General features: G+C 42.2%; 1 protein-coding gene across 1 annotated transcript in view; it reads left to right on the plus strand.

Annotated features, from left to right (window-relative positions):
* Positions 1 to 23,767, plus strand: part of IL23R (interleukin 23 receptor) — a 73,798-nt gene that overhangs the window by 13,763 nt on the left and 36,268 nt on the right. Inside the window, exons 5-7 of the mRNA XM_072649770.1 lie at positions 4,059 to 4,182; positions 7,980 to 8,140; positions 14,507 to 14,652. Coding sequence (XP_072505871.1) covers positions 4,059 to 4,182; positions 7,980 to 8,140; positions 14,507 to 14,652 — 431 coding nt within the window. The remainder of the gene's footprint in view (positions 1 to 4,058; positions 4,183 to 7,979; positions 8,141 to 14,506; positions 14,653 to 23,767) is intronic.

A 23,767-nucleotide genomic window follows, 5' to 3' on the forward strand; every position in this document is an offset into this window, starting at 1 on the left:
GATCCTCACAACAACTCTAGGAGGTAGATATTATCCCCATTTTACAGCTATGGAAACTGGGGTAGACGCTGGTTAAATGCCTTGCCCAGAGTCACATAACTAATTAGTGCCTTGGGTCCAGATTTGAACTCAAGTGTTCTTGACTCCAGTTCCAGAGCTGCATCCATTAAGCCATCTTGCTGCCCCAGAATTTCTATTTTTACATTTAAATGGGGTTAGTTACTTTGTTGGTTTTCTAGTTTGTTTTCCTCATCTGATGAATTCATCAATTTGATCTTTCTGTTGCTGAGGAAAGTATTTAGATATATAGAATTTCCTTAAGGACTGCTTTGTCTGCACCTTTAAATTTTGGGCATGTTGTCTTATCTGACTTTGGGCATTGTCTAATCACTGCCCTCTTGGATTGAGCTTTGTGGGTTTCTGATCATGGTTGAGTCTGAGCTACACAACTGTAGGCAAGCCCCTGGTCAGAGCTCCAGTAGACAGCTGGTGACCTGGGCTTCTGTGAGCTACCTGTAAAGTTCCATCATTTTCCACACTGAGAATTCTCCACTCTAATGAAATGATGGGTTTGGACTGAGTAAACAAACAAACAAGGAAATAAAGGATGCTTTAAAGATAATTTTTTAAGTGTATTCCTGGAAATCCTAAGCCTTTGACTATACTGTCTTGGTTATATTACCAGATATTCATTGCCACGTCAACCTCTACATCACCATTTTGAAAAAATTATTCACAATTCTTATTTCTCTTTAAACCAATCAGGACCACCTTGTTGTAGTTTCATATTGTCTTGGGAATCCACTCATCAGGTGTTGGTTCATTTTTTTGTCTTGAAATATTTATTCATGAGTGTCTGGACTCATTTAGATGACCTGGAAGCACTATTCCCTTCCTTTATTAGTATCTTTCCTGTTGGCTTATCTGCTTATGCACAAGATCTTTAATCTAGTTTTCTTCCTCCTGAAATCATGAGTAATTTCAGTTGCTTTTCCTTATTATGTCTTTACTGTTCACTTTCTGATGCACTTTCCCAGGGCACCTAAACCTCAAAACTGTCTCAACCTCCTCCCACACCAACCAATTTATATTTCATATCCTCAGTCTCTAATTTTATTGACTTCAGGAAGAAACAAAACTAGGAAGAGAAGAGACTGGGATTTTTCTTTATAGATGATGATTTGAAGATTATGTTTTCACATTTTCTGTTTTTAGTCACATGAAACATTAGTCTCTGAATTCCTTGGAATCAAGAATGGACATATTATTGTACATTGGTTCAGTCACATGAGAGGACGATGTGGAGTAATGGAAAGAATGTTGAATTTGGAGTCAAAGGTCCTGGGTTCAAATCCTGGCTCTGCCACTTAATACTTGTGAGACCTTGGGCAAGTCACCTAATGTCCCTGAGCTTCAGTTTACTTATCTGTAAAATAGTTTCAGTGGCCTCTGAAGTCCTTTCCAGACCTATGAGTCTATGATTCAATTTTACAATAGAGGAAGCTGAGCCTTGTACTGGTTTTGTGACTTGCCCTGGGGTTCCATACCTGCCAAAAGAAGTTTATGAACCAGGTTCTCCTGACTCTGAGTTCAGATCTTTAACCAATGTGCCTTGCTATCTCTCCATAGTGAGAGACGGAGGGGAAGGAGCTTCGGTATAGTCCTCACCCACCAGGCCAGAGTTAGCAGCTTTACATTCGCTTAAACCTCTCTATACTTTTCTTCATTTTGTCCACAGTATTGCCACTCAGCAGATTTATATTCTAGGGGGTTGAGCAACTCAGAAATTCATTATTTTCTCCTTTTTGCTGTTTCACAAACACATTTCCCCATGATATGTAGCCCTGACCTTACAGTAAATTCTATTTCCTAACAGTTGTTTGTCCAAGCATTATAGTCTTCTGTAATTACAATTTGCTTTGTTCTTATTTCGCCTTCATTGCCAAATATACCTTTCTCTCTCCTCCCCTCATTGAGCAGCCCCTCTAACAAGGAATTAAAAAAGAATTTTTAAAAAGAGAGGAGAAATAAGAAATTCAGCAAAATTAACCAACATATCAGCTAAGTCTGACAATATAGGTAATGATCCATATCCATCATCCTCTAGTTCTCTAATGAAAGGAAAGAGGTACATTTTCTCATCCCTTCCCTGGGCCAGACTTAAGTCATTATTATGACAATCATTCCCTTTCTTTTTCTGTTCTGTCCATTTGTATATAGTCATCATGCATAGGGTGTCCCTGGTTCTGTTCATTTCCCTCTGTAGTGTTTCCTATAAGTCTTCCGGAGGCTTTTCTGTACTCATACTCATTTTTTTCTTATGGTATATTATATCTTGTTGAACCGAGACTTGTAGGATATGGCACGTGGCAGTGGAGACCTTATTCAAACGATGTCTCTGATACACATGGCTTGTGGAGCCCTTGGCGAGTCAACTAATTAATTTCTCAGTGCTCTAGGCAGCTCTCTGAGACTCCAAACTGAAGAGAAGGTGTAGACCTACATCGGAGCTAGAGTTTCTTTACCTGGGAGTTTCTTATACCAATGAAACCAATCACAGATACAGGCTCCATCCGCATCTTCTATACACTACCCCCCTTCCCTACACACACAAATACACACACACACACACACATACACACACACTCCATTCTCACATGATGTTTTTGTGCTTCTGGTTGTCTGTATGCCTCCCAATGGTCCATCAGGAAACCTTTATCAAAGACCTCTTCATGTACCACTTAACTTGTCATCATGTACAACTAATGTCACAGCTTCACCACTTCATCAACGCATCAAGTTGCTCCATACAGTTCTTTTGGGTGTCTGCCCAGACCCTCTTGTCTCACACAGATGTTGTAACATTGTCCTAAAACCGTGACTCTTTTGCCTCTGTTATTTTGAGAAGAGAAGAAGCTTTAGCAGGATTGGAAGTAGAGTGGCAGAGTTTTCCACTACAGTGGCAGTTCTCAAATCTTGGAAAGGAAGGAGAGAGAGACAGACAGAGAGAGAGAGAGAGAGAGAGAGAGAGACAGAGACAGAGACAGACAGACAGAGACAGAGACAGACAGACAGAGACAGAGAGAGACCGAGAGAGACAGAGACAGAGACAGAGAGACAGAGAGAGAGACAGAGAGAGAGAGACAGAGACAGAAACACAGAGACAGAGAGAGACAGAGACACAGAGTCACAGAAACAGAAACACAGAGACAGAGAGAGGAGAGAGAAAGAGGAGAGAGCCAGAGAGATAGACAGAGAGACAGAGAGAGAGACAGAGACAGAGAGAGAGGAAAGAAAGAGGAGAGAGACAAAGAGATAAAGACAAAGAGACAGAAAAAGACAGAGAGAGAAAGGGGGGAGGGGAGGAGAGGATCAGCACTGGCGACAATAGGCAAATGGAGAATCCCAAAGCAGGCCTGAACTGTAGTGGAGGAGCAGAGGTCCCAGAGGCCCACGTGTCCCTGCAGCATCTGTCAGAAGGCACCGTGTACCTCCACTTTCACTTCTCCTCCCTCCCTTCCCTGGGTTTATTACCAGGAGCAGTGATGCTCTTTCCTTGGTTCTTTGCCCTAATTTTCCCTGTACCCTGGCCAGAGGCCAGCTAGAGATGAACATAGATTTATATTAAGGCAAAGAGCCAAACTTCTGGCAGCGAAAACAAGACTCTATACCTGAAGAGCCCCACTTTCCCATTAAAACGAAAGTTTTATTTGTCTCACCTGTCCTCTGGCACTAGGTCAGCTGCCTGTTAGTCAAACCCCCATATTTGACAGATGAGGAAACTGAGGCTCAGGGAAATGACTGGCCCTCAGTTCACACAGCTGGTCAGTGCAGAGCTGGGCTCAGCACCTCTATGTCCTGATCCACCTTTCCACCACACCACCTTACCCTTATGAATAAAGTAGTTCATGATATGGGCTATGGAACCACAAATATCACTTAACTTTGACCAGACTATGAAAAATGTCATATTTTCTTCCATTCCATGAGTCACCTTACGAAGATATTAGGTTCTTGATTCTGCACCTGAATTGTCCAAGAGATGTATCTTATTGCAGATCCTCCAACTGTTCCTGCTAATTTAATGTGCCTCATTTATGAATATTCTGGCAACATGACATGTACTTGGGACACAGGGACACCTACCTACCTGGACACCAAATACACCGTGCATGTGAAGAGGTGAGTCCTAGCCCCAAGTTGCTTCCTAAGTTACCCCCTCATTCATTCAGTGGACACTTAAGAAGCTCCTACCATGAATCATGTAATGAATGCCCTTGTAGTATTGTGTTCAGTTTTGGACACGATGCCTTAGAGAGCAAATGAACAAGCTTTTGAATGTGCAGAGGAAGGCAGTCAGGATAGGGAAGGGTCTGGTGCTCATGACCTGCTGGGTGAGTCCTGCTGGGCTACCTCAGAGCATGCTCCCTGTTGAAACTGTGAAAGGGATGAAATTGTCTTCGTTATTTCAATCAGTCAAGTAACCAGCATCTGTTAAGCACCCATGGTATGCCAGGCACTGGATAGGTCCTGGAATTGGGAAGATGCTTACATTCTAACAGAGGAGACAACATATACATATGAAGATACATAGAGAAAGGAATTAGACCTACAATTTTATTAGTATAATGCATATTATTTATATATTAGTGAAGAAAGTCCCTCCACCAATGCAGATCAGCACCTTCTCTGCAGCTCTTAGCCTTAACAGGTTGCCCAGGGCAGTGAGAAGTCGATTGACTGGCTCAAGGTCACGCAGCCAAGTATGTGTCCGAGTTAGGACTTGAGGCTGACTCTTCCTGGTTCTGAGACTGGCTCTGTCTCCAACTGGCCGATATCTACAAAATGAACTCAGGGTCATTTTTGGAATTCTTCCCCTTGTCTCTTCTCAGGAGCTCTCTCCCTGACTTCACATGGATCCCATCAGTTCAGAGAGCTGGCCCTGCCCACCAGTGATACCACTGTTGTTCTCTTTCCATCAAAATACACTCCATTTCTCATGGTTTGATCATGTGACAATGAGTGGTCACAGGTCCATTAGCTATAACAGCCAGGACTTGAAGGCACTTTCTACAGCATCTTCCTTGATCCCCATGTCGACCTTGTGAGGCCTGTGCTGTTTTTGCTTCCCACTAGGAAATAAGGAAACAAGTGCCAACTATATAGATACATATAATAGAAAACAAGTACCTACTATGTGCTAAATGCTTTACAAATATTATCCCATTTGATCCTCACAATGACCCTAGGAGGTACTATTATGATCCCTATTTTACAGCTGCAGAAACTGAGGCAGGCATGGGTTAAGAGACTTGCTCAACATTACATAGTTAGTAAATATCTGAAACTGGATTTGAACTCAGTTCTTCCTGATTCCAGTCCCAGACTTTATCAGCAGCACCACCTATGTGATCCTACTAGTTCAATATCTTCCCCATTTTTCCAGTATCTTGGGAACCAGTTGTTCAATGCCCTCAAGACTATGCCTCCTATAGCCTAGATTTCTGACTTTCTTCCTCCTGTCTTTATCTTGCTCAGCATCATTTCCTCTTCTCCCTATAGCTTATCTTGGACCAAATATAGTCATTCCATCATCACTGATGGGAAAAATGGCTCATTATAGAAATGCTGTCATATCTGTTTCATTATTCATCTGTTTAATTTTCTCCTTCCAGTTTCATTTAGGATAATCTGACTTAATTGGGCCTCATGCCCTGTTTTCTGCAGCCTTATTTGCCCTGTGTGTCAAACAGAGAGAGAGAGAGAGAGAGAGAGAGAGAGAGAGAGAGAGAGAGAGAGAGAGAAAGCCTTTCACAGTTAATTCTGGGGAAGGGGAGAGTGAGGACAAGTTGTCTAGTCACTTGCTGCTCATGTACATGGTACATTATTAGGGGTGGCTGAGGTGCTAATGAAGGGGAAGATCAACTTTTTTAAGAAGCAGAATTCTTTAATCGGTGGTTATGGTTAACACAACTATATTCAGAGACTGTTTCAGTTCTGTCTTGTGGTCTCAGTCTATGTGGTCAAAGAAGTACAAGCCACAAACCAATTCAGGACACATCTTTGCTCTAGTTTGTGTAATGGGGAAAACATTTAGAGGTGCCCTACTTTGCTTGCCATGTGGTCTACCATGTTTCTGTTCTCATATGAGAGACCTCACTGAACAGCAGACAAAGAGTACAAGTCTATTAGATTAGAAAATCAAGCGTTAGGCTTTGAAATGAATACAATTAAAATTAAATTCAATGTGTTACAATAGAACTATGAAAACAATAATACTCTGTTATTAAAGTCAACCAATTGATGTGCATTCATTAATGCATTTCTTTTGGGTTGCTGTATTTTCCAGTGTACGGCACACAGTAAGTTCTTGGTCAATCAAAAAGTATTTATTAACTAATACCCAATGGACTAACCTGAATTAGGAAAGGTTAGATTTCTGGATGTTGTTGGGGGGGGGGGTGAAAGAGGAACAGAACGAGGAAGATGAAGAGTGGCGCTATGTCAGGAGGCTCTTTCTCAGCTAGCCAGATTAAGAAAGCTTAGATTTGGGGAAGAAGTTGTGTGTGTGTGTGTGGGGGGGGGGGGGTTGCTATTACCAGAATAAGGATTATAGAGTCTTAGACCTCCAAGAGCAGAAGGGAAAATTCCAAGAAGGGCATAGTCAACTTTGTTAAATGAAACAGAGAGGTTCAGGAAGATAAGATTGCACCTAAGGTCCCTCCCTGGCTTTGACTGAGAGAAGGTTGTTGGCAATCTTTGAATGGCTTTAGTGGAACTGGAAGAAAATCAGCTCTCAAGGGCTTCAGGAAATACTGGGTGGTGAGAAATGGGTGGTGATGATGGTGATGTCTCATTCAAAAGTTGAGCTGTGAAATGTTGGGGAGAAATAACTGGAAGGGTAGCAGGGTCAAGTAAAGGGTAAACCTTTGGGGAAACCCAATGAGACCTCTTCTTATAATATAATATAAATGACTGATCTTATTACAAATAAGGACACGTGGCTTTTTTCAGGGCAGAATTTTAAAAAGAAGATTCAAGTTGTCCTCCTAATCCCAAGAACCTCAAGTGTCAACAAATGTCACATCTCCTAATACTTTTAAACGTAATCATTTTTAGAAAGATGCAAAATTGGCAAGCCTATCTTGCCTAATTCATTTAGTTGGATCTAGTTCTTTTGTCAGGTATTCATATCTCTAGCCTCTAGTAATAGGCTTGGCCGACTTACATAGCTTAGTTTTAAAATAATACTTAAGGAAGACAGGAACAGCTACTGTTTGCGTAGACATACATATAATTAGCAGTAATCAGACTAGGTTTGAGATGACCGAGAATGTTTCCAGTTTTCTCGAATAGTGTAGTAGGTTTCTAAAAATAATTGAATCACTCTCGGCATGAAATTAATTTTAATTTAAAAATATGCCATGCAATGTTTCCAAGAGAAAAAAAGGAGTCCATAGAATTACAAACACTGAAAATTGCCGGTACCAAATACGGTTTGGGAAGAGGATGGGGAAATGGAAATGAGAAACACAGGGACAGACAGGTGGGAGACAAAGTCTCAGTAAGATAGCTGCAGGATGACCAAAGAACTGAGAGATTACAAGATCATTGATTTAGATATGGAAGGGACGTTGGAGGGCAGATAGTCCAACTTACTTATTTAAAATTGAGGAAATTGAAACCCAGATGGGTTAAACAATTTGACTAAGGTCACATCGGTGGTCAGTGGCAGAGGCCACATTTGAACCCAGGATCTCTGACTCTAGACCTAGACTTCTTTCGCTTGTACCAATCACATGGAAGTTCATTTTCCCAGGAAGAATGTGCATCTGCCACACATGTTGAGACCTTGGAGTCAATCTTCACTAGCCTCACAATGGTTATAGATGTAGATGTCCCCAATAAGTAGTAGGAGTCAGAAACAATCAAAAGTTACAATTTAAATCCTGCTTATTGGGCTTATTGTCTTGTTTCAGTTTGCAGACAGGAGAAGAACAGTTCTACATTACTTCAAGGTATATCAACATTTCAACCAATGCACTACGCAGTGGCAAAATGTACTCCATTTGGGTCCAAGCAGCAAATGCTCTAGGCAAGGAAGAGTCAGACCACCTGCAACTTAACCTTGATGACATAGGTAAAGAATTCAAATTTTGATCATGACATTGGTAAAAACCCAATTCAAGAAATATTTATTAAACACCTAGTGTGTGCTGACACTGGAGATAGAAAGATAAAGATAATGCAGTCCCTGACTTGACAGAGCTTCTAAACCACCCCGTGCAAATATAACCTGAGAGAGACCAGCTGAGATGAAGGCCGATATTAAATAAAATGTGTGTCTGGAAGAAGGCTCACAAAAAAGTCAATGAAGGTCCTTATCTATATCAATACAGGTACAGCACTGAAGCATATGCCTAAATTAAAGTTAATTCACCCCAGCCTATAGAAAAACCTTTTAGGGTTTGCTTTCATTTCTCTGTTAAAGGTAGAGGGACTTGGGGAGGAAAATACAGTTAGAATGTCATTATTGAACTGGCATATGGAAATAGAATTGTTCTGCAATTCTCCTCTCTGGTCACTATATTTCCCCACCCTCCCTTCTAAATGCCTTAATAGTGGTTGTTTGAGTCCCTTTATACTGGCATATGATCATAGAGCTGAAAGAGACCTTAGAAGTCATTCAGTCTAACTTCTTCATCATACAGATGAGGAAACTGAGACCCAAGGAAGTGAATTGACTTACCCATGGTCATGCAGACAATAAATGAGAGAAAGAAAGAGAGATATTCAAACACAGTTCTTCTACTCTTCACATTTGTGTTCTTTTCATTGAACCACTTGGTCTAGTTCAGTTGTTTTCTTCCCCATCTTTCTTTTCTTCAGAACTTTTCCACTCCCTCCATAAGTACATATGAGATTAGGAAACAAGAATCCAATACGTTGGATCTGCTGTCCTGATGGTGAAAAGAATTTGTTTTAAAAAATTGCAGATCTTTTCCATTCTTTATCTATTTCTTTTTCTCCCTCCAATTTCATCCTTAAATGTCACTAGCATAACAGCTTGATTGGGTCTCTTTATAAATTTCCTTCCACTGTCTAAGAAGTGATGTCGCTCAATCTTCCACCATCTTTCTACATAAGACTTTACAAATGCATTCACATTTTAAACTGGTATTGCCCTTGACTGCTATGACTCTATTTGGCCAATCAATCAAGTTTCCTAACCGAGGTGTTTTTAGGTTCTGTTAGCATCCTTAATATAGCAATGGATTTATATTAGGTAAACTTTGTTATAAAATTGTGATCCATTTCCGTCTTCCATTTTCTATATTTGTGTGTGTCAGTTATTTGTTTAAATCACCTTCAGTTTTTAAAAACTGCATATAGTATCTTTTTCTCATATGTATCCTTTTTATGCACTTCAATTTTCTAACAAGTTGGTGATCTGTCTATATACATTTAGCTGATCCAGGAATATCTCCCATCAGTTTTTTTTCTGACTATTAAAACATAATCAATTTCATTTTTGTGATGTTATTTGGCTCTCCCCATGTTCAGTGTTCATTTAGAGGTTCTTGCAGAATTTTTCCAAGTCTTTCTCTATCTCTCCATCCTCCAAAAGAGATGTTGGCATATAAACTGGGATTACTTTCATGGTGGCCTTTTGGCAAACACTTATCATGAGTATTATGGGGTATAGGGTGTGTTCAGGGAGGACCAGTACCTTTGATGTGATGGCTACCGAGACCTTTGGGGGCTCTTTCCACCTTTGGTGTCCACCTGTTCCACCCAACTCTCACCTGTGGTTCCAAGAAACTGCAGTATTCCCGGTGGTCACACCCTTGTAAACCATTTTGGAAGATGGGTCAAACCAGGTTGAGGGTAACCAAGGTGTCTTAAACCCGTCAGTGAGTTAGGAAGGTGTCTACCCCAAGCATGTGGAGACTTCTGTCGGCGGAATTGGAGGATGGGAACAATTTGTTCCAATGACCATGAAGGCAGATGAAGCAGGTGATGTGGAGCACTTAGAGCTTGGTTAGACACCAAAGATACTAAGGTCACCCACTGCATCTTGAGCTATCACCAGCCATCTTGACTCTGTGCTGCCACTGGACTATGATGACTCTGGAGGAGAGGGTGAGACTGACAACTTCGTGCAACTCTGCCCCATTTAAATCCAATTTATGCACGAATCAAAAGACCTCACTCATACCATTTTACTATTATGCCTCAAAGTCCTGTGGTGACAGGCAAGTGATGAAGCAGCAGGTGCAGATACACTGGGAGCTGTAGTCACAACCCTGCACACAGATGGCCCAAACCATAGGGTTGTTTCTCACTGGAAGCAGCAGCGGGACTCAGCAGCCCCCTGGGTGTCTGAGCAGCCTTTTAAGGATTGCACTGTCACCTCCTGGTGTGAGGAAGGGGGCTAGAAAAGGTGCCCTAAATGTTATCTGCTTACCCAACCCTGATCTGAGTACCAGCAGCAGGCGGGGAATCCCACTATGTGGTCAAAACACAAAAAAATGTACAAAATGTACAAAAACATCTGCAAAGATGATTCCACTCATCATCGGCACATGGAACATGTGCACACTTACAAACACAAAATCTAGTAGACCTGGAAGACAGACTGCTCTTATTGCAACAGAACTCAACAGGCATGGCATCGAAATAGCAACCCTGAGTGAAATAAGGCTGGCAAATGAAGGCCAGCTTACTGAGGTTGGAGCTGGATATACCTTTTTCTGGAGTGGGCATAGTGAAGGGGAGCGCCGTGAAGCTGGGGTGGGTTTTGCAATCAAAACTAATCTAATCAAGCTGGTGTGCCTGCCAAAAGTAGTGAATGGCAGGCTCATGACAATGCAATTGCCACTTGTAGGAAAATGCATGGCACCATCATCAGTGCCTATGCTCCCATCATGATGAACCCTGATGAGGTCAAAGAAAAATTTTATGAAGACCTAGAGACCCTTATCATCAATGTGCCAAAAGATTCTGGATGACTTTAATACTAGAGTAGGCTCAGACTACCAGACTTGGCAGGCAGTCCTAGGGAAGAACAAAGTGGGAAACAGCAACAGCAATGGTCATTTGCTGTTGAAGACTTGTGCATCACATGACCTTCTCATCACCAACACTGTTTTCCATTTGCCTAAACACAATAAAACTTCATGGATGCAGCCTCACAGCAAACACTGGCATCTCATAGACTATGTGATTGTAAGAAGAGACAGACAAGATGTGAGAGTGACAAAAGCAATGTGTGGTGCAGAGTGCTAGACTGATCGTAGACTTATCCTTTCCAAGCTAAATATTTGCATTCATCAAAAGTGTCGACCCCAAGGCAAAATGACTACCAGAAGCATTAATGTAAACAAATCAGAACTCTTCTCTGAGGGTGAACAGTTTGTTGCTAACTTGGAAGGAGAGTTGAGTCAACACACAGCAACAGTGGAGGAGAAAAGGAGTTGGGCAGCTTTCAGAGATTTGGTGTACAGCACTGCATTTGTTCCTCTGTGTCAGAACACTTGCAAACACCAAGACTGATTTGAAGAAAAGATGGGGAAATTCAGAAGCTGCTCAATGAAAAATGAGAACTTCACAGGACTTACCAGAAGAACAGTTCATCTACCTCTAGGAAGGCAGCATTTAATTCCATCAAAAGCAAAGTACAAGCCAAGCTTAGAGAAATGCAGGATTCCTGGCTCAGTAAGAAGGCAGATGAATTTCAGTTTTATGTTGATAGTAACAATCCAAAGCACTTTTATGATTCCCTGGAAACTATTTATGGACCAAAAACCTATGGTGCATCACAACTTCTCAATGCTGATGGAGTCACATTGATTAGTGATAAGGACATGATCCTAGAGAGATGGGTTGAACACTTCCACAGTGTTCATCAATCAATGCTGATGCCATTGACCATTTACCCCAGGTTGAAGTCAATCCCTCCTTAGCTGAACTTCCAACTGAAGAAGATGTTTTGAGGGCCATTAGGCTCCTTTTATGTGGCGAAGCACCTGGTGCTGATTCTGTTCCAGCTGAGATTTACAAGGTAGGGGGACCACTGCTCATACAAAAGCTGACTGAAATTTTCCAGATTGTATGGCAAGAGGAGATTATCCCCCAGGAGTTCCAGGATGCCTCCATTATCCATCTCTATAAAGGTAAAGGGAACAGATTGTCCTGTGACAACCAAAGAGGGGTCTCTTAGCAATTGCTAGCAAAATTCTTGCTACAGTCCTCCTTCATAGGCTGGTCCTTCACCTGGAAGATGCTCATATGCCTGAGAACCAGTGTGGTTTCAGAAAGGGCTGAGGAACAGTTGATAAAGAGTTTGCTGCCTAACAACTCCAAGAGAAATGTCAGGAGCAGAACAGAGATCTGTATGTAACGTTTATAGATCTGACCAAGGCCTTTGACACTGTTAATCATGAGGGCTTATGGAAAATTATGTCAAACTTTGATTGCCCAGAGAAGTTCATCAGCACTGTACATCAATTTCATGATGGCATGTTTGCCCGGGTTCTGGATAGTGGACAATGCTCTCATGCCTTCCCAGTCACCAATGGAGTGAAACAGGGCTGTGCACTTGCTCCCATACTTTTTAGTATGATGTTTTCAGCCATGTTGACAAATGCTTTCAATGAGGATGAACATGGCATCAAGGTCAACTACTGTACTGATGGTAAGATGGTAAGTACCATACTGATGGTATGCAGATAACTGTGTACTCAATGCAGCCTCTAAAGCTGAGATGCAGCAGCATGTGGCCTGTGCTAATTTTGGCCCAATAATTAACACAAAGAACACAGGTGCTCCATCAGCCACCACCACACCATCTATACATGAAACTATTGGTTACAACAAATGGAGAATCTTTGAATGCTGTGGATAAGTAAACTTACCTTGGTAGTGTACTTTTCAGGAATGTACACATTGACAATGAGGTTGATGCATGTGTTACCAGAGCTAGCTCAGTGTTTGCGAGGCTCCAAAGAAAGGTCTGAGAGAGAAAAGGTATTAGACTGACTACCAAACTGAAGGTCTACAGAGCTGTTGTGTTGACCTCACTGTTGTATGCCTGTGAAACATGGACAGTCTACCAGTGCCATGCCAGGAAACTGAATTGCTTCCATTTTAACTGTCTTGGGAAGATTATGAGGATCACCTGGCAGGATAAGATCCCAAACACTGAAGTCCTTGCTTGAGCTGAACTGCCAAGCATTCAAAGTATGCTTCAGAGAGCGCAATTTCAATGGGCTGTCCATGTTGTTCAAATGCAAAATGTACACTTGTCAGAAAGCCTATTTTATGGAAAATTCACATCGGGCAGGAGATCACATGGTGGTCAGAAGAAGCGATATAAGGACACTCTCAAGGTCTCTCTCAAGAACTTTGAGTGTGACTGCAACATGGGAGACACTGGCACAGGACCTTTCAGTATGGCATGCCCACTTCAAAAAAGGTGCTGTGCTCTTTGATCAAAGCAGAATTGACACAGCACAAAGGAAAAGTAGGAAGCACAAAGAAAACGTAGGATGCATAAATTGGGAGTATCCACCCCAAATATTCACCTGGACTATCTGTGCCCAATCTGTGGTAGAGCATTCCAAGCTTGTATTGGTCTGATCAGCTACATTAGGACACACTGAAACCTCACTTTATCATTACGATGTCATTTTGGTCCTCTTTGAGAATGAAGGACAGCAACCAGCCAATCATGAGTACTAACATGTGGGATGATCAAATATCTCAGGAAATTGCATTGCTTATTTCTATTGGACACATCATAAAATCCACCTCAACAACTCCTTTATTAGCCTCCACAAAGAGATGCTAGAAACCATACATCCAATTATCTGTGATAGTTCCTTCTGTGCTCTGGCTTCATTTAGAACAAGAGTTTCAAATTTAGTTTCATCGTATTAAAGCCAGAGCTAAAATACTATGGAATTCTAGAACTATAAAAACTATATATGATGTGGGTAGAATGTAGATATATGTATATAAAGTACTTTGCAAACCTTAAAATATGATATCAATATTAGTTATCATCATTATTATTGTCAGGAGTTGAAGATGGGCCAAGTGCTTACATGCATTATCACATGAGATCCTCACACCAGTCCTGGGAGGCAGGGACATCAGGCGTTATTATTCAAGCCTTCATCCACTGACACTCCCTCTATCACTTTCTACTTCTGAAATCCTAATTGAATCAGTTACATTACTAATTCTGGCAAAGGTGCATCCACCTATTCCCCTCTGGCTCCAATTATCCTCCCTAGGACTTCCCAAACCCAAAAAGCCCTTCCCGGCCCACCTCTTCTGGTATGTGTTTGGCAAAGAATGTGTATTTGCCTTTCTTGGTATCCTCGGTACTTAGCACATAGTAAATACCTAGTAAATGTTTTGTTTGTTTTTCCCCATTCATTCATATGTACCCCCTTTCTGGCTGAGCCTAACCTATGCCTACTATTGTTTTATTTTCCAGTGATTCCTGCCCTCCCAGTCATTACAAGAGCTGAGGATTTAAATACATCCGTTCCCACAACTATTGTCCACTGGAAAATCCAAACATCAATGGATGGAATTTTCTGTGAGATGAGATACAAGGCAACCACAATGCCATCTTGGAATGTGAGCCAAATTTTGATTTTCCTTTAGTGTGTAGTCAAGTTAAAGAAAGCAGACTGGCTGAAAGTAGTCCTGGCAGTAGTTCAATCTCAGGTTCAACCCCAGACCCATAGACTCCTGAGGGGTGCATCCTGGTATCGATTTCAGGGGGTTGTGAACGGGGATGAAGAAAACGACACATTTGTTTCAGTATGATTGGTTTCCTTCATAATCTTATGCATTTATAAGTCTTATTCCAAGAAGAGGTCCATAGGTTTCATCCAGCTGCCATAGGGATCCAGAGGAGAAGACCCCTTGGTGAAAGAGGTGAATTCTGTTACATGAATTTCTATGAGACGAGCACCAAAAGAATTCACCAAAATTCTCTTGCCATAAGGATCAGTGATGAAACTTTCAATTCAGAGCCAACATGGTACAAAATCAATACCTCCTCAGGAGTGATGAGCCCTTTGTCCAGTCGTAGATATATAGACAGAGAGCTGAAGGGGACCGTGAAGGTCATTTAGTCCTACCCCCCTCAATTTATTGATGAGATCATAAGATGGCAGGCTTATAACTTTAGAGCTGAAAAAGACCGGTTTGGTCCAACTCTCTCCCTTATCAGATGAGGAGAGAGTGGTTTTTAAGTGACTTGTCTAATGGTCATGTGGTTAGTGACAAAATCAGGATTTGAATTCAGGTCCTCTGAGTAAAGTTCCTGTGCTCCCTCCATTGTGCCACATGGTCCCTAAGTCTCCCTGTGTAAGAAGGGGTCCAAGATAGTGGATCCTACATCCTACAATGATAATGACAATAATAATAAACTATTGTTATTAACTTTACTTGGGTCATGCTCTCCCTCCCCCCCTCGCCCCGCCGCCATTCCACTCTACCATTTGGGACCCTGGTGAATGTTACGGACTTCTTCCCAGGATTATGCTTTTAAATGTATCATATAAAATATATGGGATTATAAAGGAAACCAAATCTATTGAAATGCAAATATCAAAAAAAAAAAAGTTCATGGTTCCCCCCCCCCCCAGGTTAAGGCTCCCCACCTCCTTTAAAGATTACAAAGTATATTACTTCTATGATGTACATTTGAGTCTCATAACAACATCATAAAAGCAGTAATAAAGATTTTATTATCACAAATTTATAGATGAGGAAAAGAAGGTCCAGAGTTTTCATGACAAGGTCATCCCACAGCAAGAAAGAGTAAAGGACGGGAAATGTGTATGGGTTTTCCTGACTCCAAGTCCCAGCCCCCAGCCCCTCTGGTGCCCAGTGAAGAGGCTGAAGCACATATATGATATATTTAAATATGTCTGGCTTCTGGAAAAACTGAAATGAAGTTCTGGAAAGGTCTCTCTGCTTCTGGTACTCTCTCTAATCAAACCACCAATCTCAGAATGTAAAGTTCAATTAGGTTCATGTCTGCCTCTTCTAGTTCTCAATGGGGCTTTATCAGTAGGTGCATACGAGGGGCAAACCTGAGGTTCTGTGCCCTGATCCAACCTCTGGCAGGGCCTGTATGGCCTAGAAGAAATCACTTTCAATTCTTGGGCTTTTTACCACCCTCTAAATTCAGAGGCTTGAGGCAAAGCCCTCACCACAATACCTTAGTTAAACCTCTGACTTTAAAGAAATGCAGATTTTTTTTTTTAACTTTCAGTCACTATAGACTATATTCCTCCAAAATGACTGTGGAACCTTTCAAATGTTCTAGTAAACAAAGAATTACACATATCCAAATGTGTGTAATAAATGTAGTTACCATCAAAGAAATAGCATGAAGTGACTAGGGTTCTCGGTTTGGAATCTGGAGGTGCTGAATTCGCGTCCCACCACAGACATATCAGCTGTGGGAGCCAAGGTAATCTAAGGCTCTGGGTTGTAGAGAAGATGCTAATCTGCATGTGAATGGATGAAATTACAGGTCTGACTAAAATAAAGAGAACAGAAACCGCACTGAACAAAAGCGGGATTTCCTCTTTCTTTAGGGGTACAGGGGTACTTTGGCTCCTCAGATCATCTCTCTGGAAATGCAGCATTACCATATGCATTATAACTAAACAGTGCATGGAAGATTGGACTAAAGCTAGACTGAACTTATGATGTGCCCTAGCTAGGGGGCGTCATAGTGCACAGAGTGCTGGGACGGAATCAGGAAGACTCATCTTCCTGAGTTCAAATCTGATCTCAGACATTTCCTAGCTGTGTGACCCTAGGCAAGTCCCTTAACCCTGTTTGCCTCAGTTTCTTCACCTGTAAAATGGGTTGGAGAAGGAAATGGCAAACCACTCCAATATCTTTGCCAGGAAAACCCCAAATGGGGTCCTGGAGAGTCAGATCAGACAACACCAACAGATCCATGATAGCTAGCTTGTGGGATCCCCCTCCCAAGGAGCTCACAGTCTCCATCCCAGTCATTTTTTTCTCTACTGCTAATAGATTTGCAGTCAGACAACACAGGTTCCAATCCTCCTCCTACCTCCTACTAGCTGTATGACCTTGGGCAAGTCATGGGAGTTTCCTGGACCTGGACTGGATGACCTCTAAGGTCCCTTCTGGATCTAAATCTTAGAATCCTATGATGTGAGGGCACACAGTGGTCATTGTAGAAGTTGGGAACCATCCTTTCTCAAAACAATTACTGGCATCTCATCTGTTATTGAGCATGGACCTGCTGGTCTGTAGAGGGTAACATTTGGAGAAATTCCAGCTATTTGAATGCTCTAGACCTAATTCTCTAGATTCTATAGATTGGATCTAGATCCTTGTGAGTAGAATATGAAGGCATTCTTTGCTCCGTCTCCACCTCGTGGTGCCGAGAACCTTTCTATGGTCTGACTTTCCATGAGAAGTGGAGAAAGCTGTTCATCCTAGAGATCTCCAAGGGAGAGACCATCCATCTCTGAGCTTTTATAGATGAAAACACCAAGACTTCGAGAAAAGATGTGACTGACCTCAGATCACAATGATGATGTTAGCACTAGAACTGAGGATTCCCAGGTCCTGTTCTACACACACACACACACACACACACACACACACACACACACACACTCACTCACACTTTTCTAACAAGGTTCTAAGCATCAGATACTGAAGTACTGAAGTTTGGTCCTTCCCTATTGGTTGAAATCAATATTATCCTCTGCTAACAAAGTTGTTTTTTTTTTTAAACTCCATTCTTAAAATGACCTTATGAGAGGTCAATTATTCATTGATTCAACAAATATTTATTAAGTTCTTGGTATAGTAGACAGAAAGCTGGCCTCAGCAAAATGTGGGTTCAAGTACTCTCTCTGGCAAAGTGATTTTGTGGTAGCTAGATAGAGTATTGAACCTAGAGTCAGGAAGCCTAGAGTTCAAATCCCACCTTAGACACTTACTAGCTCTGTGACCCTGGGAAAGTCACTTAATCTCTGCTTACCTCAGTTTCCTCATCTGTAAAATGACCACAATACCTCCCAACTTGTTTTGAGGATCAAATGAGATAATGTTAAGTAAACTGTGAAGTGTAAAGCTCAAAATAATGCCAGTTATTGATACTATTTCATTCTCACTGTTCCACCCACTCACCCAGTTCTCTGAGATTATTAATTGCAAAGAGTTGTAGATGAAGGGGAGCTTTCACACTGGAATTTCCCTTCTTTGATGAACAGAATCATACTTCTGGAACCCCTTAAAGGAGATTGACTGGCTTTATAACTAAGTTATCTTGTCCCCAATATTCTTGGCTAGGGATAAGACCCATAAGATTTCATGGCATTTTGGAGCACGGAAGCCACCCCTTAGTTGGACGTCATGAACGTCCCTGGAGAATTAGATTTGGAGGTCACCAAAGGACAGTAGAGAGTGGTGTAGACAGGCTGCAATGAGGAGCTGAGTGAGAGAGGAGGTGAAGAGTCTCATCAGAGGGCGACGCATCCAAATGGGACTCACACTCCCTCCTCCTCCCTCTCCCCCTCGTCCTAACTTCCCCTATCTACGGATGGGATAGCAGCCCTTTTAATCCACGGCTCCATAACTTCCGAGTCATCCTCAGCTTTTCACCTCCAAAGCATCCTTCCCGCATCCCCTTCTTTGCTGCTCCCATCTCCAGCGCCTCTCACAGAGCAGGGTGAGAGCCTCCCTGCCTTTTCTTTTCTACAGTCCCTCCTCCCCGCAGCTGCCAAACTGCCTCAGAAGTATGATCTCTCCTCTCCTCTCGAACCTCGCGGGCACCCTGTTGCCTCTAAGATCAAACTCAAACCCCTCTCTCTGGCGTTGAAAGCCTTGCCCTTTCTGGCTTTCTTCCCTGCGCCTGTTGAGGACACTACCATCCACTCCGTCAGCCGGGCCAAGCCCTGGTGTCATCCTGGACTCCACACTCTTACTGCCCTCCGCCCCCAAATAGCCAGTCTACCCAATTCAAATCTTCTTCACTCTATTCTCTCTACGTTTCTTAAATATGCCCCCACCCTGGTAGTGACCCTCATCACCTTCTGCCTGAATTATTGCAATGGTTGCTGGGGAGCTGGGGGGGGAGGGGGTCCTGTCTGCCCCGCCCCACCCCGCCCCCACTCCGTTTCATCCTCCACTCAGCTGTCAATTTGAGCGTCCCAAAGCACAAGTCTGATCATGGCACCCCTTTCCATTCAATTTGCTGCAGGGGCTCCCTCTCACCTTCAAGATCACCTCTGACTTTTAGAGCCCTTTATAACTGCCGCCTCCTACCTTCCCATTCTCCCTTCTTCCTTTCTCTTCCACCTTCTCAACCATGCAGGGACCTTGTCCTTCTTGCAGTTCCTTAAGGAAGACCCTCCATCTCCCTGCTCTGGACATTCCCCCCCCCCACCCTCGGTCTCCCCCCAGGCCTAGAACACTCACCCTCTCCTCCGCTTTTGGGCTTCCCTGTCCTCCTTCAAGGTTCCCCTCAAATCCTACCTTCTACAACAAGTCTTGCCCTAGTGTCACCTACTATCAGAGCCTTTCCTCTGAAATTATCCTTCATTTTACAGATTATGTGCCCAGTTATACACACGTTGAATATGAGCTCTTTGAGGGAAGGGAACATGTTTTCACCTCTCTTTGTATCTGCAGCACTTGGCACAACACCTGGCACATAGTAGGTCCTTAATAAATGCCCCTTCTTACTTCAGCCCATCTTTCCTAGATGATGTGTGGCTTCCCCACACACAGACTGGGCACCAGTCAAACTGACCTGATTACTCTTTCTCATGCCTGGCTCCCCATCTCTACCTCTATTTTTGTACAGATTCTTCCCCCTACTTGGAATTCTCTCTCCCTTATCTCCCTCTTGGAATTTCCCAACTCCCTGCAAGACTGGGCTCAACTCTGCCTCTTATAGGTAGAGCTCTTCTTTCCCTCTGAAATGTCTCTGGACTCATTTTCTATGTATTTATTTATCTGTTTTCTATATATTTATCCATGTACCTGTTGTTTCCCTCCACAAGAAAGTAACCTTCCTGAGGGTAGGAAATATTCCAATTTTTTGGTACCCTTAATACCCAAGCACACAGTAGGCACATAATAAATGCTTACAGAATTGAATTGAATCTCCTTATTTTTACAGATTAGCAACCTGAAGCCCACTGAGGTAAAGTATATTGCCTAAAGACACACACACTTCCAGTAAAAGATGGGATTTGAAGCTCCGTATTCTGACTCCAAACTCAATGACCACTGCCCTTCATGACCTCTGCCTCCAGCCTAGGTTTCAATTGGACATTTTCTTTCCAGTGGTCCAAGATTTGAGAGGATCCAGTTTAGTACTTTTATTGACCTTAGACTTTCTTATTTCCTTCTGAGTTTCTGGCCAGAGCTTTATAAAGCTGGATCTGGTGTTTAGGGGTGGCCAGATTAAATGGGCCGAGTGGGCTAGTTGGCAAATAGTCACAAATCAACTGAGCACTTACTATGTGACACGTACTATTCTAGAGGTTGGGAACCCCAAATACACAAACAAAACAATCTCTGACACCTAAATACTTGTTAATTGATTCTACAGGAGGGAAACATGACAGACAAGTTAAATACAAAGTAATTTCAGTGATGGGGGAATGGAGAGAGCCATGGAGCCATAAAACTAGACACTTGCCTTTAGAGGGGTGGGAAGGATAAGAGTCAAGTCATCAAGTCAATAAGAATTTATAAAGCACCTACTATGTGCCTAGTCCTACACTAAGTGCTAGAGACACAAAGAAAGGTAAAAACCAGTCCCCACCCTCAAGGAGAGAGACAACATGCATACACCTGTGTATCAATGAGATTTCTATATCAGTGAGATGGTGGGAGATCATCTCAGAGGGGAGACTAAGTCTGGAAGCTTCCCAGACTTACTGGGTGTGGGATCATGGAAGAATCTTAGTCTGTTTCCTTCTCTGTAAAATGGGATGGAAATAACCATAGTACCTATCTCTCAGGTGATTGTGAGGGGCAAATGAGAAGAAATGTATTAAGGATTTTGTAAGGCTTAAAGTTATAAAAATGTTAGCTATTATATTTAATTTTTTAACATCCATTTTTAAAATTTTGAGTTCCAAATTCTCTCCCTCCCTCCCTGCCCCCAGCCAAAGGCAGGCAATGTTATAGCAATTATACATGTGGAAACATACAAAACATATTTCCATTTGCTATGTTTTCTAAAAATAATATAACTGATTCAAAAACCAATTATCCCTCACTGTGGGGGAGGGTGAGAGCTTAAGAGTCCCTCCCCCCATGCACACCCTTACCCCACTAAAGCATGGCTGAACTTCTCTTAAACTTGTACCCAAACTTGTTGATCTCATGTTGGATTTCTTGATAAATCACTAGCACTGATCTGATTCCATCTTCTGTGTGAACCTGACATTTCTTTTTTCCCTGTTGAGCCAGTCAGCTTGGTCACTTTCCCTACATCCCATTCAAATGTGCTGCCCGGAGAAGCACCTTAGGAGATTTCAGTTGCCTTCTCTGGCATCTTCAGGTGCATTTTTCCAATTCCCCCTTTGATCTTTAGTACTGACCTTTTTTTTCCTTCACCCCGAGTTCAATCTATTTACCTTTCATAAGGAAAGGGACTGGACTTGCGATTTCAACTGCATCAGGAACTTCCTGGATGAAGAAACTTCCTTGCAGCTTAATACTTTCATGCAAACTTATATTTATAGCATTTCTTGGTCCTTGAAAAGTCAGATGACATGGCCAAGGTCACACTGACTATATGGGTGAGAGGTAGGACTCCTGACTCTGAGGCCAGATCTCTATCCTAGACACCACACTCCCTCTCAGGCTTTTCATTGCATCTGGTCATTATGCAGTGAGAAAAAAAAAAGAATTCAGCCTAAAAATGAACAATTGACAGTTCCCCAACAGGTCTTTCACCTGTAACTCATTCATAACAGGTGGAAGGAGCCATTTTCAAAGGCAGTCAGAGTTGGTGGCACAGGGAGCACCTGGGAGCAGACATCTGGTCTGTAATGCTCAAAGCAGGGGGCAGATGAAAATTTCTGGAGAGTCAGCAAGAGCAGAGAGACTTGGTTTCAAATTCTGAGGGACACTTTCCATTTCCCACCTTTGCAACAGCCTATTTTTCCAACTAGATGGCACCACATAGTACACAGAGTGCTGGCCCGAGAGGTAGAAAGATTCATCTTCCTGATTTAAGTAACTGTTGTACCTGGGCAAGTCCCTGAACCCTGTTTAACCTAGTTCCTCATCTGTAAAATGAGCCAGAGAAGGAAATGGTAGACCACTCCGGTATCTCTGCCAAGAAAACCCCAAATGGGGTCATAAAGTGCAGACACAACTGAAACATGACAGATCCACGATATCTCTCCAGACTTTTTTTTTTTTCACATCACTCTCCTCTACAGATTCTAGAGCTAGTATTCTTAACATTTTTGCATGTCCTGCTCCCTCTTGGGAATCTGTTGGAGCCTATAGATCCCCTCTCAGAATCATGTTCTTAAATACAGAAAATAAAATACCTAGGATTACAAAGAAAACCAATTGTATTGAAATGCAGTTCTCAAAATAGATTTTTAAAAATGTTCACAGAGTCCAGGTTAAGAACCCCTGCTCTAAATTCTGGGCAAACTGGCCCACTTACAGGTCCTCACATTCAGAATCTGACCTCCTCCCTATCCCTGAATTTAGCGATGCATCTCCTGACTGTGTGCCTTTGCAGAGGCTCTTCCCAATAGCTGAAATGTCCTCCTTCCTCCAGCAGCATTCAAGGACTGATGTGGATACTGTCCTCTACAGGAACCCTCTGGAGCCCCCGAGATGAAAGTGCCCTCTCTACTCAAATGAGTACTTACTTCTCTGTATAACTGTTTTTGCCTCTGCCTTCCCTCTCCCAATTCTTAGGTAGGTTGTAAGGGCCTTGAAAATAGGGACTATTTTTCATTTTGATTTTATATCCTAGTAATATGAGGCCCAGTGTCTTGCATAGAGAAAGGGCTTTGCAAATTTTTTAAAAAATTAAACTGAACTGATCTGTGTCTCCCTGGACAAGTCACTTAACTTTTACCTGCCTTGGTTTCCTTATCTGTAAAATGAGAGTAATAATAGCACCTCTCTCACAGGGTTTTTGGGGGGATCAAATGAGATAATAATTGTAAAATGCTTTGGGGATGTTAAAATGCTATGTAAGAGCAGGTAGATGGCCTAGTCCATAGAATGCTGGACTTGGGGACAGGAGGACATGAGTTCAAATCCCAGCTCAGATGTTTACTAGCTAAGTGGCTCTAGGCAAGGCATTTAACCTTAGAAATTCATCTGTAAAATGGGAATACTAATAGCACCTACATTACCGGGTTGTAAGGATTAAATGAGATAATACTTGCAAAGCGCTTTGCCACCCTTAAAGAGCTATAGAAATGCTTATATTGTAGGTTTCATTATTAGCATCGAACTTGGAGGAAGACCTGAGTTCAAATCCTGCCACTTGTCTGTGTGTCTTCGGGCAATTCCACTAACCTTAAATCCTCAGTTTCCTTATCTGTAAAGTGGACATGATAATGGTACCTCTCTCCTAGGGTTGTAGTGAGGACCCAATGAGATACCACATGAAGAGCTCTTTACAAACCTTAAATCTCTCTCTATGTGCTAGCAATTATTATCATTATTTATCATTATTATA

Source organism: Notamacropus eugenii, chromosome 2 (genome assembly GCF_028372415.1).
Source record: "Notamacropus eugenii isolate mMacEug1 chromosome 2, mMacEug1.pri_v2, whole genome shotgun sequence".
Classification (NCBI taxonomy): domain Eukaryota; kingdom Metazoa; phylum Chordata; class Mammalia; order Diprotodontia; family Macropodidae; genus Notamacropus; species Notamacropus eugenii.